Source organism: Brassica napus, chromosome C4 (genome assembly GCF_020379485.1).
Source record: "Brassica napus cultivar Da-Ae chromosome C4, Da-Ae, whole genome shotgun sequence".
NCBI classification, from domain to species: domain Eukaryota; kingdom Viridiplantae; phylum Streptophyta; class Magnoliopsida; order Brassicales; family Brassicaceae; genus Brassica; species Brassica napus.
Window position 1 is genome coordinate 4,350,727 of NC_063447.1, and position 15,202 is coordinate 4,365,928.

Sequence of the window (15,202 nt, forward strand, 5' to 3'; positions counted from 1 at the left end):
TCATATAGGTATTTTATCAAAAGTTACTATTTTCCAATTTTTTTTGTTTGTAAAACTATTTATTAAATTTATTTTCAAATATATTAAAGGGTATTATAGAAAAAAAATGGCACAAAATAGAAATTAATCTAAAAGTACATAGTTATTTTTTTTTTTCTCTAAAAAAATTACTGTTTTTTCAGTTAAAAGCCTTTTTTAGTTAATAGCGGAACCATGACCTTTTTTTTTCTTGAGAATAGTTGGTGAAGTAAAATATAAACAAAGAAAAGGAAACGACTAACATGTGTTAAATATTATGTCTTGCATGTTTTGCGTTGGTTGTTTGACTTAGTCTACTCTGAATATTTAGTTAGAATTTCAGTCTTTACATATCTTTATGACTTTATGTATTTAAACAGAATTTATAAAAAGTTTTTTTTAATCGTGTTTAAATATTTAATTTTCATTGTTGACGTCGGCACGTATCTTCATATAGCTCATGCTAGCCACTCCAGGACCGATACCCACCACCACCGGCGGACTCGCCCACCATTTTCGCCGTTGGACCTAAGGCCCCATCGCCTCCGTTTGACCCAGATTCCAGCGACGCCAATGATGATGGATACGGACAAAATAAATTCAAATTCAAATTTAGTGGTTACGAATTTATATTAGAAAAGCTGTCGCAAATATCTACAAATTGCAGGATGAAACAAAGAACGTGGTTACCAAATTACCAATCCATCTCAAATTTGATAATGTTTGCTGCAACCAGTCATTTTACGATGAGCACATATATAGTTATCGTTTGGGTTATGTGACAAAACTTTAAAAAAATTGCTATTAAATTTTCGGTAATAACTACAGAAAAATCTTTATCTGTTGTTATTTTTTTTCTTTTTGTATCCTACTTGGTAATATGGTATCCCCAAGAAATTTATCATAAATAGCAATAAAATTCTTTGAATAAAACTACATCAAAACTTATTATAATCGTAACTCTATTATAAGAACAATTCCATCGGTTTGAACCCCACTTGGATATCTTAAAAGGTAAAAATAGTATTGTAATAAATTTTATTTAAATAATTAAATTGCCATTTAAAAAAATCTGAAAAAAATAAAAAGAAGCTATTTGGCATTTGACTATTAGATAAGATTCTTAAAAATTTCTATTAAGAACCGTTTTTTTTTACTTTTCCTTACTTCTTTTAATTTTTTTAATATTTACAATTATAATCTTTAGATATTTTGTGAAAGCTTCCCACTGTAGCTGCTTTAATGTTCTTGTTAACCATGAAGTTTTGATATTGGTCTATAACCGCCAGCAAAAATAAATTTCTATTAAAACTGTAATGTGATAAAGTGGAACATGCATGGAAAGGGTGAGAGTCTAATTTGCATTTGATTACGGTCTTTGCGCTGAATAGCTCCATAGACTGCACTATAAATCAGCTGGATTTGATGTCTGTGGAATAATAATGATGGCATAAATAATAGTTTTCTTTAACCAAGCCAATTTTGTTTTGGGTTGACTTTAATCTTTTGAAAATTATTCCATCCTGAAAAGTATTGATCTTGTCGTTCTTCTAAGAAATCGTATAATTATTTTTATTTTCTCCGAAATCCTTTTTCAAAGTTTTTTGGATTAAATGTTAAATATCTTTTTTTTTTTTTTTGGTAAAACATGTTCAAAGTTTTTTGAACATAGTATCCGGAATGTTAAATATCTTATTTTAAAGTTGGGCAAATTATAGCATATGCAAGAAAATCATTTCGGTGGAGTGAATCATCGTCACCTTATGAAAACATGAAAAGAGACTACATACCAATATTCCTCAATTTAGTTAAATACATTTAGAAATTGGATTTTTAGAACACTAAAAAAAATTTTGGATTTATTTTTAAGAGAATCCCTGATAAAAATTGAGTCTCTTAATATTTTTTTATCATTAAATACTAAATATTAAAAAAAAAAAAGAGAAAAAAATGAAATTTTAAAAAAAAATATTTTTTTTTGGATCTGATCGTAATGAGTTGTAACTGTATATTTTATGTTGTAGAATTTAAGTGATATCTATTTTGTTGTAGGTATTTTTTGTTGCTGTAAATTAGTAAAACATTATTTGGTTTCGAAATAAAGTTTTCTTTAGTAAAAAATAAAAATAAAGTTTTCTACAGCAAGATTTTATCTATTGTTGAATTTTATTTTATTTGTATCCTACTTGGTAATATGGTATCCCCAAGAAATTCATCATAAATAGAAATAAAATTCTTTGAATAAAATTACGTCAAAACTTATTATAATCGTAACTCTATTATAAGAGCAATCTCATCGGTTTGAGCCCCACTTGAGTATCTTAAAAGGTAAAAAATAGTATTGTAATAAATTCTATTTAAGTAAATTAAATTGCCATTTAAAAAAATCTAAAAACAATAGAAAGAAGCTATTTGGAATTTGACTTATCTATTCTTAAAAACTTCTATTAAGAACCGTTTTTTACTTTTTCTTACTTCATTTAATTTTTTAATATTTATAATTATAATCTTTAGATATTTTGTGAAAGCTTCTCACTGGAGCTGCTTTAATGTTCTTGTTAACCATGAAGTTTTGATATTGGTCCATAACCGCTAGCAAAAATAAATTTCTATTAAAACTCCAATGTGATAAAGTGGAACATGCATGGAAAGGTGGAGAGTCTTGCTGAATCGCCAGGATATCATTCTAATTTGCATTTGATCACGGTCTTTGCGCTGAATAAGCTCCATAGACTGCAACAAAAATCATCTGGATTCGATGTTTGTGGAATAATAATGATGGCGTAAATATTTTCTTTAAGAAAGCCAATTTTGTTTTGGGTTGACTTTAATCTTTTGAAAATTATTCCATCCTGTCTTGTCGTTCTTCTAAGAAATCGTATAATTATTTTTGTTTTCTCCGAAATCCTTTTTCAAAGTTTTTTTTGGATTAAATGTTAAATATCTTATTTTAAAGTTGGGCAAATTATAGCATATGCAAGAAAATCATTTCGGTGGAGTGAATCATCGTCACCTTATGAAAACATGAAAAGAGACTACATACCAATATTCCTCAATTTCATTAAATACATTAAAATTTTGGATTTTTTTGAACACAAAAAAAATTTAGATTTATTTTTAAGAGAATCCCTGATAAAAAATTGAGTCCCTTAATAATTGCTTTTCATTAAATACTAAATATTATAAACAAAAAAAAAACAAAAAAATGAAATTAAAAAAAAAACTTTATATTTTCTGTTGTAGAATTTAAGTGATATCTATTTTGTTGTATGTTTCTTTTGCAGGTGTAAATTCGTAAAACACTATTTTGTTTAGAAATAAAGTTTTCTTTAGTAAAAAATAAAAATAAAGTTTTCTACGGTCTTAAAATAAAATATTGCTGTATAAAACTTTATTTTTATTTTTTACTAAAAAACTTTATTTCTAAACAAAATAGTGTTTGTTGTAAAAAAACAAAAACAAAATAGTGTTTTAGGAATTTACAGCAGCAAAGAAATCTATAACAAAATAGATATCACTAAATTCTTCACTATCATGTCGTTAAAAAATTTCTAGCCTTTTATCATTTCTTATTTTGTTTTGTGATATTATTTATTTATAGAAAGGATAGAAAAGTATACGAAAATGTTATGTTACCGTAGTACACACAAGGGAAAAGGCAATGTGATGTTATACGTTGCGCCATATTGTTACATGTATATACACACACATACACACAGTATATATTCTTTTATTATACCATCATATAAAAATGTTAGTTCAATATTCTTACAAAAAAAATGTTAGTTCAATATAATTTGAAATATGTAATTTAAACATATACATGCTGCTTACTCGTAGAATGAGCAAACCTCCGAGGTGGATCTAGAAGAAGGATTTCAAGAAACAAATGCTACTTTCAATGAACCTAAGACGATCTGGGATCAAGATACGAAACAGGATCGGATGGCGCTAAAGTCACTACATGTTACGCCGTCTTAGTTTTATTTGCTTCTTTTTAAAAAACAAATTACGCACTGTGGATGATAAAATAGTTAGTCCACTATTTGTAACGACTTCCAGTGTAACTAAATATCAGAATAGAGAAGACCACCGATCGAGCATGAATAAGAAACATCCAAAGAATATTTGTCTATTTGATATCTCACAATTTCGAAGGCATGCACTACGTTGCTTCCTCATATTTACTTTTTCTGACTGATTTATATAGCAATTACGCAGGCATGACCATCATCAATGACTATTCTAAAATAGACTCGAGAAGACTAACATGTGACGATAAGCTTGTTAAAAAACATGTGACGATAATCTTGGGTTTCATTAAAAAAGTTTTTGTCTTGCCTCTTTTTCGTAATAGATGAAGTTTTGGTTCTTTGCACACATATTAAAAAATTACATTTTATAAATAAAATTTTTTTGAAATATAATTTAAAACTAATTTATTTAATTATAAAAAGAATAGTAAAAACATAATTGACTACACAGTTTTTGATAAAGTTAAAGTTATCTAAATACGTGAAAACATCATCTACCGAGGCATTGCGTACTTTCCACCTAACTCTTATATAGTGCTCAACAAACTCCGAAAATAAATCACATGTAAATATTAAAATATGAGTCACACTAACGCTGGGGTTTGTCGTTTAGGATCTCCAGTGATATATAAAAAGTTTATATCACATGGAGTATTAATTAAAAATATTAAGTTTTTATCAAATAAAATAATAATAAGTCAATGAAAGCCAACTGGTTCACTCGGTAAAGATTATTCAGTTCCAAAGTCTAATATCCCCACTCTTCACGTTCAAGCCCTAGCTTCCCCTCTCTCTATATATAAGCTATTCTAGCTACGGATCTTTTCAATTCTCAGACAACGATAAGCCCTAAATACTTTCTGCGTATTCATCATATTAGTTTTCTTAACTTGGCTAAGAGAAATGGCAATTAAGCTTGCACTTGTAGTCACACTTTTTCTAATGTCATGCGCTGTTTCAAAGGGAAGATCCCTTGGATTTTCGACCAAGCAACTTGATCGTTATAGTTTTCCTCCTAATTTCAGTTTTGGTGTTGGTTCTTCAGCTTATCAGGTTAGGTGGTTTTTATGTTCTTTAACAATTTTATGACATTATATCTACTGCCTAACAATTTTACAAACTAGCTAGAGAAACTAATATTTTAATTATACCAAACGTTCATTGATGCAGTATGAAGGTGCAGTCGCAGAAGGAGGGAGGACGCAGAGCATTTGGGACAACTTCACACATGCATATCCAGGTCTACATTTAATCTCCTTACCTTTTCTCCAAAATATCAATCAATGTTAACATTTTACGGTCTCCTGGGAGTTTTAGTTACAAATCTATCTTCGAACATGGTGATAAACTGTGAAATATTTTTGCTTTTATAAATAGTACGTGACACGGTAAATTAAACTTGCAGAAAGGACGAATATGGACAATGGAGATATAGCCGTTGATTTTTATCATCGATATAAGGTATAGTTTTACTTTTCTTTTTTTTAGTGAGTAACTAGTATTTTATTTTAATGTACTTTTTATTTTATTTTAATATACTTGCCCGCAACAAAATCATTTGAAACGTTTTATACGAAAACAAATTCTTGAAAAGAGTAGGTGTGACTTTTCAAAAAAAAAAGAGTATATCGGACATCCCTAGAAATTAATCCAAACTTTGTCTTCTTTTGTGCGTTTAGCTAATATTTACCTTAAATTCCCGTAATAAACGAGCAGGATGACATCAAGTTGATCAAGGAAATGAATATGGATACTTTTAGATTTTCCATCTCTTGGTCAAGAATTTTACCAAGTGAGTACTACTTTAAATTTCGAAATTTATATATTGACAAATAATAACTTCATAGTTCTATCTTATATGGATGCATATTTGTATATACTTAACCATTTGTTGATCTTTCAAATTTTGAATGTTCAGGTGGAAAACTAAGCGATGGGGTAAATAACGAAGGAATTCAATTCTACAAAAATCTCATTGATGAAATCCTAAAAAACGGTGAGAATCATATGCTCAAACCAGTGATTTCTGTCAAATGTTTAAGTTCAAAATTTTCAATGATTTTTTATCATTATATATATCCTGTTCAAACATATGCACAGGCATAAAACCTTTTGTAACTATCTATCATTGGGATATCCCTCAAGCTCTGGACGATGAGTACGGTGGATTTTTAAGCCCTCGAATCATGTAAGTAAAAAAGATTAAGAAAAATATTCTACCATTACTTGCCAACGTAAGGTTATAATGTTTTAAATTAAATTTGTTGATATTTTCGAAAACAGTGATGATTTCCGGAACTTTGCAAGAGTCTGCTTTCAAGAATTCGGTGACAAGGTCGATATGTGGATAACGTTCAACGAGCCTTATATTTATAGTGTTGCGGGTTATGACAAGGGCAATAAAGCAATGGGACGATGCTCAAAATGGGTAAACAGCTTATGTGTGGCTGGTGATTCGAGCACCGAACCTTATGTAGTCTCTCATCATCTTCTTCTAGCTCATGCTGCAGCTGTTGAAGAGTTTAGAAATTGTGACAAGGTATATATATTATCTGACTATATTAAAGGTTGGAAAATAGGTGTATAGTTTTTTATCAAAAAAAAAAATAGGTGTATAGTTAAATTTTGAAATCCTTTTGTGGTACTAATCAATTTGTTTTTGCAAAACAGATCTCCCAAGATGGTAAAATAGGCATAGTGTTATCACCATTTTGGGTCGAACCTTATGATGTTAATTCCCATGCTGATAAAGAAGCAGTTGAACGAGCTCTTGACTACTACCTTGGTTGGTAAGTTATCTCATTTACAATTTTTATTAATAATTCTAGTAAATTAGTGTAAGAATTAATCCGCATATCTTTGTTTTTGTTTGTGATTTGTGTAGGCATCTCGATCCTCTAATCTTTGGAGACTATCCAAAAGCAATTAAAAGAAACGCTGGAAAAAGATTGCCTTCGTTCACCAGAAAACAGACTGAAATGATAAGAAACTCGTTTGATTTTATTGGAATAAATTACTACAGTGCTCGATATGTCACACGCCAGCTTCAGAGCGACCCTTCACGACTTCGTTTCACCACGGATCAACATGTGGAGTACAAAGGTGAGTACCTCGAATATTCAAAATAAATAAAAGAAAAACAGGCTAAGCAGTTTTCTAATTGGTAATGTATAATATATAGTAATTACCCTAAACTTTTACCAAAACTGATAATATTTTTTTCCTTTTTCTATTAGTGACAAATCGTGACGGCGACTACATTTCCTCAGAATCGGTATGAACTACAACATCTCTCGAAATTATTCTTGGCCTATATGTACAATTTCCAGAATACAACTTAATTTAGATTTATTTTTTCATTTTTTAATTTCAGGATGAACTCAAATTTATCTATGTATATCCTGAGGGCCTACGAAAGCTTCTAAATCATATTAAAAATAAATACAACAACCCAACTATCTACATAACTGAAAATGGTAATATTTTAGAAATTACTCTCAGTTATTTCACTAATTGTCATCTAATTGTGAATTTCTTTATTTTATTAGTTCAGCTTAATAATCAAGTTAATAAAATGCAGGATATGATGACTACGATGTTGGGACAGTCCCACGTGAACAACTATTAAAAGACACAAAGAGAATAGAGTACCACGAGAAACATCTTCAAGAACTACATAAAGCCATTACGTAAGAAAACTTCAGTATCTATCAAAAATTGAATTAGTGACAACTATCTTAAGTGATAGTTAGCTAATATTAATTATGTATTGCAGTGAGGATGGGTGTGACGTTAGAGGCTATTCCGCATGGTCGTTGTTGGATAACTTCGAATGGGAACATGGATACACGATGAGATTTGGTCTATACTACGTTGATTATGCAGATGATCTAAAACGATATGCTAAAGATTCAGCCAAGTGGTTCAAAAAGTTCCTGGAGAGAAAGGAGCATGAATCAAAGCATGAGAAACAAACACCTTTGGATCTGTTCAATAGCATCAAGAAATGGTGGTCTGCTTTGCAGATGGTCTAACTTCTCTGGAGAATGAATCAAAGCATGAGAAACAAACAACTAGAGTCCTTGTTCTACAGGAAATTATATATAGAAATTAGATATACATGTTTGCAACGTACACAATCATTCTTTTAAAAAGTTAATTTGTAATATTTGCAGCAGTGCTCCAGAAACAGTAAATATTGGATGTCTGTAATATACTCATATAATGAAAACCGGACCGTGTTTTTTAACTTCCAAAAGTAGTCTTTTCAATTTTGATAGTTTAATCTTTTTTATATAGTTTTACTTTTATCTAATCAGCTAAATTGGTTATGTATATAATCTATAAGAATCGTTCTTCTTGTGGATATTATATTTTGCAAATAAGTTATTTAGATTAGTTAAGAGAATAAGAGTAATCGAACAGAAAATTAAGACAAACAAGTATAAAATTTATGTTCCATACTATACTAACTAAAAGCACAAAAGAGTAATAGGTCAGAAAATTCTCGAAAAGGAAAAAAAGTTAAGCAAAAAATATATTGTTTAAAAAGAAATAGAACATGTGAGAAAATAAAGTTAAATAAAAAAAATTGAACCAAAATTTTTATAAAATGGAAATAGCGCACATATCATCTACGCGGCTTCGCCCATAAAATAATAATAGTAATAAAAATTAATTATTGGTTTAGAACTTAAATATAATAATAATGGGCTTTATTAAATGTTATCTCAAGTATGAGCTTCAATCAAATGTGGGTTTCTTGATTCCTTCCAGGGCCGCCCATTTTTATGTCTTGAACATATTTTAAGCCTGGCACAATCGTGCAAGACTATTAAACCAGTTCTCTATAAGACGAGTAATTTCATAGATTTTCATAAATATCCATATCCAAAAACACTACTATAGAGGATCATAATTACGGTTAGTGGACTTAACGGCTATTACTCTCGCACTCAAGCCGCTGAATTTTGTTGCATATATGAATCTACTATATAATTTCAAGATTTTTTTTTTGATAAGGATGTGAATTTCATTTATCAAATTAGATAGATTGTAACTAGTACAGATTTTGACCAATCATACTATATATTTTTTGCTAGTCAATTGTCCTAACCAATCACATTTTGATAAGGATGTGAATTTCATACTATACTAACCAATCACATTTTGGATAAAGAAACGCACAGAACTAATAGGTCCTTTGATGTAGACTCTTTTGTAAAAATGTTATCTTGAAGAATAAAGAAATGATTTCTAGTGTATAATCCATCTAAGAAAATTTACCGGCTTGAGTAGGAGACACAATTTTTACAATTTATACAGAGAAGTTTACTCAAATATACAATATTTTAGGACAATTGACTAGAATCATACAGATCTTTTTTTTATTACTGGCATTTTTTAAATACCAAGCGTGTCTTTTTTTACGTTATGAGAAAAAACGTATTTACAAAAATGCCATTACTTTTTAATGTCACGTAATCAAAAACCCGGCGCCACATAGGAATTCGGTTCTGTGTTTTCATTAAGTCGGCCGTAAAGGGCTATATACGTCGTTACGGCTAAGTTATTGCTACGTTGGGGCTGAATTAAACAACGCGGCTGATTTAAGAGAAAACGGCTGACTTAAGAACATAAATCAGCTGTTAGTTATGGCTGATTTATAGAAATCTGGCTGATTTATGGGATAACGGCTGACTTACGTACACAAGTTACGGCTGACTTATACATCGGCGGTTTGATTTCTGTAAAATTTGGCTGAGTTGTAGTTAAGACACGGCTGAGTTATGTTTCCACGGCTGAGTTAATGAACATCGACTGGCTGAGTTATTGAATTTACGGTTGAGTTATATTTAATCAGCCGTCATTGGATGGATTAATAGTAAACTCAACTTATTTACGGCTGACTTATTAGCGAAACATTAATTACTAGAATATCATTTGTTTGACAGCTGATTTATTTGACGATATGGATTACTTAAGATTTTTCATCCTAATTACAGCTGATTTATTAGCGAAAGATTAATTAATGAAATAGTGTCCACGTTTCGGCTGACTTGCATTGTACATGAGGGCTGATTTGTTTAGGCTGAGTTATATATCTGTTTGGCGGCTGACTAACCGATTTTCCATGTCATTCGCCATGTCATCAATTCGGATTTACCATGTCATCACTAATGTTACAACAATAAAATAAGGGTCTATGTTATTCTTCATTCTTAATCTTCTTTATCTATCTTCTTCAACTTATTATTTATATTTCTCTGAGATCTTATGGTTCTGGTAATTATTGTTTCCGCAACTGGGTCTGAAAACATAGATTTTTTAAAATTGAAAATCTGAGACAGATCTACTACAGTCGTCGTCGTTTTCGATGATGATCGGTTAAAGAAGAAACTTCCTCTCCTCCAGTTTCATGTATGGCGGTCATATATCCTGTTGCTCCCTCTCTCAATGGATTCGTCGTCTTGCAGAAGAAAAAAGACTCAAAGAGAGAGATGAAGAAGCTAAGTCCCGTAAATTGTAAGAAAAGAAGAGAGTTGAACAAAAAAAATAAGAAAATGAGAGAAGACGAAGAAGATGATGAATTTGAAAGCTGAGTTTATATGTTTGATGACTCAGATGGTGCGTCATCTGAATATGATAACTTTAGTTCATACATTAAGTCCCCAACACATACGTTATGGATGAATTATCCTTACGTTACGGCTGAGTTATGCATATGTTACGGCTGAGTTTATAATTTTTATAACTTTATAGTTTTAGGGTTTGAAGTTCAAATTTAAGAAAAGATTTAATTTTTAATATTGTTTTCAAATGATTAACTTTATAATTTTTATAACTTTATAATTCTATAGTTTAGGGTTTGAGGTTCAAATTTAAGAAAATATTAAAATTTTAATATTGTGTTCAGAGTTGAAGGAATGAGTTTGTTCCCGCCCAAAATATTTTGTTCCCTCCCAAAATACGAAACGTCGAGAAACAAATTACACTTGACGGCTGAGTTATAGGACGGCTGGCTTATACCATTCAGATACGTTACAGATGAGTTATGCATACTTTACAACTGAGTTATGCATAAGTTACGGCTAAGTTATAATCAAATTATGGCTGAGTTATGCATACGTTACGACTGAGTTCATAATTTCTATAACTTTATAGTTCTTTAGTTTTCGGTTTGAGGTTCAAATTTAAGAAAATATTAAAGTTTTAATATTGTGTTCAAAAGATAAACTTTATAATTTTTATAACTTTATTGTTCTATAGTTTAGGGTTTGAGGCTTAAATTTAAGAAAATATTAAAGTTTTAATATTGTGTTCAGAGTTGAAGGAATGATTTTTTCCCGCACAAAATACGAAACGTCGCGAAACATATTACACTTAACGGCTGAGTTATAGGAACATTACGACTGGCTTATACCATTCAGATACGTTACGGCTGAATTATGCACACTTACAGCTGAGTTATGCATACCTTACGGCTGAGTTTAATTATAAACGAACCCTAATCTATAACCTAGACACAAAAAAGCTTGCAGCCGTGTCGACAAAATCTAAACCTAACTAAACCACCACGTGTTTCTTCCATATCACGAGAGCCGGGAGATCATTATTGTCTTCTTTCTTCGCCACCGCAGTCTCGTTACCGCGAGAGCTCCGACTTCTTCAAGCCACACAACGGTTTTGTTATCTCCTCCACCATCAAGCTCATCTGCCTTATCCACCTTCTTCTAGTAACAAGAACAAATTCAAAACACAGAGAAAGAGCGAGAGAGATTGAAAGAGAGAGAGGTGACCAGTGTGGTGACAAGCGGGGGTAGTGGCGACTACAGTGAAGATGGAGACCGGGAAAAATGGATCTGAGAAACAGAAACAAGGACGACGTTGGCAAGTATAGATGGCGACGAGCTCAATATCCGTGACGACGACAAAGACCAGTCTTCTTCAACACTTTTTTTTTTCTCCGACAATCTTCTTTTCTTCTTTGACGTTTCTTCTTCTCTCACTTCTAAGATTTACAAACCAAATATACTAAGGCATAACAAATGAATGATAATGTATGAATCTCTCTTGTTTACAAGACAGAAAGTGAGAGAGATGAAGAAGATCTGGAACTGTAAAGAACTCTCGAAGGAAAGACACTACAAGAAAACACAAATTTAACGATGGCGGTTTTCCTCGCTAATTCCTCGTAAAATCGGGTTTACGAGGAATTAGCGAGGAAACACGTCTCGTCGTTAAACGTTCGTCATAACGCATATTTCCTCACCAATTCGTCGTAACTTAGCGAGGAAATGATTTCGCCCGGTAGAATTCATCACTCGTCATCTCTACATCCGCCTCGGCATGTGTGTGGGATGATGACTCGCCTGGAATGGGATTTTGTCGTCGCAAGTTCCTCAACAAGGACTCTCATTCCGGATTAACAAATTCTATAAATCTAGCTAAATTCTCTACATTAACCACCTAATCAACACTAATCAGTAAACCTATCTAAATTCTCTATACTAACCACCTAATCTACCCTAAACAAAACAAATTAGAGAGGAAATAGAGAGAGAGAAAGTACCATAGCTACGAAAGGGAGAGGAAGTGGAGAGGAAACGGGAGGCGAAGCTCGCGTGTATATATAAGAAATTAGTAGTCGTCGTAAATTCCGTGTAAACTTACGTGGAATGAGCGAGGCCCGTGTTTCGTTTCCTCGTAACTTCTTCGTAAATTTACGAGGAATTACAAAGGCCCGCGTTTTGTTTCCTCGTAAATCTCACGTTAAATTACGAAAAAATAGCAAGGCCCGTGTTTTCATTTTACGAGGAAATAGCAAGGCCCGCGTTTTCTGGTTACGAGGTCTTTACGACGATTTCTGCTTACGTGGAATTAACGAGTCATGCGTTCTTTATTTTTTAATTTTGTCGTTATTTCCTCGTTATTTTACGAGAAAATTACGAGGATTATGTTTAAATCCCTAAAATCTGGAACCCCAAACCCCATCTTCCTTGTCATCTACCTCATATATTCCAAACCCCAAACCCATCTTCCCTTTAACCTCAATCTATTCTTTCCATTCCAAACCCCAAATTCTAAAACCACAATTCCTTAACTTATAATCTCAATCTCTTATTTCTAATACAAACTCCCATTACCTTACACAAAATCAAATTATATAAATAACTTTTCATGATTAAATCCATCAAATCACATGCATTAAGTCTGAAAATCAGTCTTGTTAAAAACAAGTACATCAATCGGATACATCGACATTCTCGTCATCACTAGAAACATCATCATTTTCATTAAACTCGTCTTCAACAACTTCGTCTGTGGCATCGTCGATAAGATCTTCGTACTCATGATTATGCGGATCAATGAGAAGGATGTCATCAATTTCTTGTTCAGGTTCTTCGACTTCATTTATATTTTCCTCTTGAAATGGTGGTTCTTCTCCACTGATGATTCGTCCTCGAGGTGTAACTTTGATCATGGCTAACCAATTTATTCCCGATTCTCTCATCCGAGGGTATGGAAGGAAGCTAACTTCGTCTGCTTGTGAAGCTAAGATAAAAGGCTCGAATTTGTTGTACCTGTAAAAATAAAGAAAACGTAGAAATTAATTTATTTTGCTCATGTATGGTGGATTCAAAATTTCCTCGCTAAGTAGACGTAAAATATTTCCTCATAAATTTACGAGGAATTACAAAGGCCCGCGTTTTGTTTCCTCATAAAGCCCACGTTAAATTACGAGGAAATAGCAAAATCCGTGTTTTCATTTTACGAGGAAATAGCAAGTCCCGCGTTTTCCGGTTACGAGGTCTTGACAACGATTTCTGCTTACGTGGAATTAACGAGTCCCGCGTTCTTTAGTTTTTAATTTCGTCGTTATTTTCTCGTTATTTTACGAGGATTATGTTTAAATCCATAAAATCCGAAACCCCAAACCTCATCTTCCTTGTCTTCTACTTCATATATTTCAAACGCCAAACCCATCTTCCCTTTAACCTCAATCTATTCTTTCCATTCCAAACCCCAAATTCTAAAACCACAATTGCTTAACTTATAATCTCAATCTCTTATTTTTAATACAAACTCCCATTACCTTACACAAAATCAAATTATATAAATAGTTTTTCATGATTAAATCCATCAAATCACATGCATTAAGTCTAAAAATCAATCTTATTAAAAACAAATACATCAATCGGATACATCGACATTCTCGTCATCACTAAAAACATCATCATTTTCATTAAACTCGTCTTCAACAGCTTCGTCTGTGGCATCGTCGGTAAGATCTTCGTACTCATGATTATGCGGATCAATGAGAAGGATGTCATCAATTTCTTGTTCAGGTTCTTCGACTTCATTTATCTGTTCTTCTTGCAATGGTGGTTCTTCTCCACTGATGATTCGTCCTCAAGGTGTAACTTTGATCATGGCTAACCAATTTATTCCCGATTCTCTCATCCGAGGGTATGGAAGAAAGCAAACTTGGTCTGCTTGTGAAGCTAAGATGAAATGCTCGAATTTGTTGTACCTGCAAAAATAAAGAAAACATAGAAATTAATTTATTTTTCTCATGTATGGTGGATTCAAAATTTCCTCGCTAAGTAGACGTAAAATATTTTCTCGTAAAGAACACGCTACATTTACGTCGATTTTACGAGGAAAGCGTATTTCCTCGTAAAAGCCACGTGACATTACATCGACTTTACGACGAAATGATTTCGTCGTTATTTTACGAGGAAATGACGTTGATTTTATATTTTCTCGTAAGTTCCTCGTAAAGTCGACGTAAATTTACGAGGATTAATTTTCCTCGTTAAGTTTCCTCGCTAAACATGTGTTTTCTTGTAGTGAGAGAAGAGGAGAAGGAGACGTCAAATAGAAGAGAGAAAGTGAAGAAAAAAATGCATTTTAAACCATTACATCAAAACTAATCAATGGTCAAGAATTGTAATCCTTGTACTAAAAAATCTAACCAATGAGAAAGAAGTTACAAGATAAGCACTAGATGGATTTGTAGCCCTTAGATTAAAACAATCAATGGTTAATGTTTTAATTTTGATGGTTAAAATTATATTTTACATTAAAGTGTATTTTTGATAAAACTTTAAATTTTAAAACTTGGATTTTATGATTATATGTTGATT

At 31.8% G+C, this 15,202-nt stretch overlaps 1 protein-coding gene across 1 annotated transcript; it reads left to right on the top strand.

Moving 5' to 3' along the window:
- The first annotated feature begins 131 nt into the window (after positions 1-131).
- Positions 132-8,940, top strand: LOC106395827 (beta-glucosidase 31). Its single transcript, XM_048753373.1, has 13 exons — positions 132-5,105; positions 5,223-5,292; positions 5,458-5,513; positions 5,769-5,844; positions 5,971-6,048; positions 6,153-6,240; positions 6,336-6,591; positions 6,723-6,841; positions 6,937-7,154; positions 7,289-7,326; positions 7,426-7,528; positions 7,633-7,741; positions 7,828-8,940. The coding sequence occupies exons 1-13, from the start codon at positions 4,956-4,958 to the stop codon at positions 8,084-8,086; spliced, it is 1,620 nt and encodes a 539-aa protein (XP_048609330.1). The 5' UTR covers positions 132-4,955; the 3' UTR covers positions 8,087-8,940.
- The last annotated feature ends 6,262 nt before the right edge of the window (positions 8,941-15,202 follow it).

Coding starts and splice junctions, on each gene's coding strand:
- LOC106395827 (XM_048753373.1), top strand. CDS start 4,956: ATGGCAATTAAGCTTGCACTTGTAGTCACACTTTTTCTAATGTCATGC. Junction 6,592..6,722: donor AGTTTAGAAATTGTGACAAG/GTATATATATTA, acceptor TTTGCAAAACAG/ATCTCCCAAGATGGTAAAAT. Junction 6,842..6,936: donor CTTGACTACTACCTTGGTTG/GTAAGTTATCTC, acceptor TGATTTGTGTAG/GCATCTCGATCCTCTAATCT.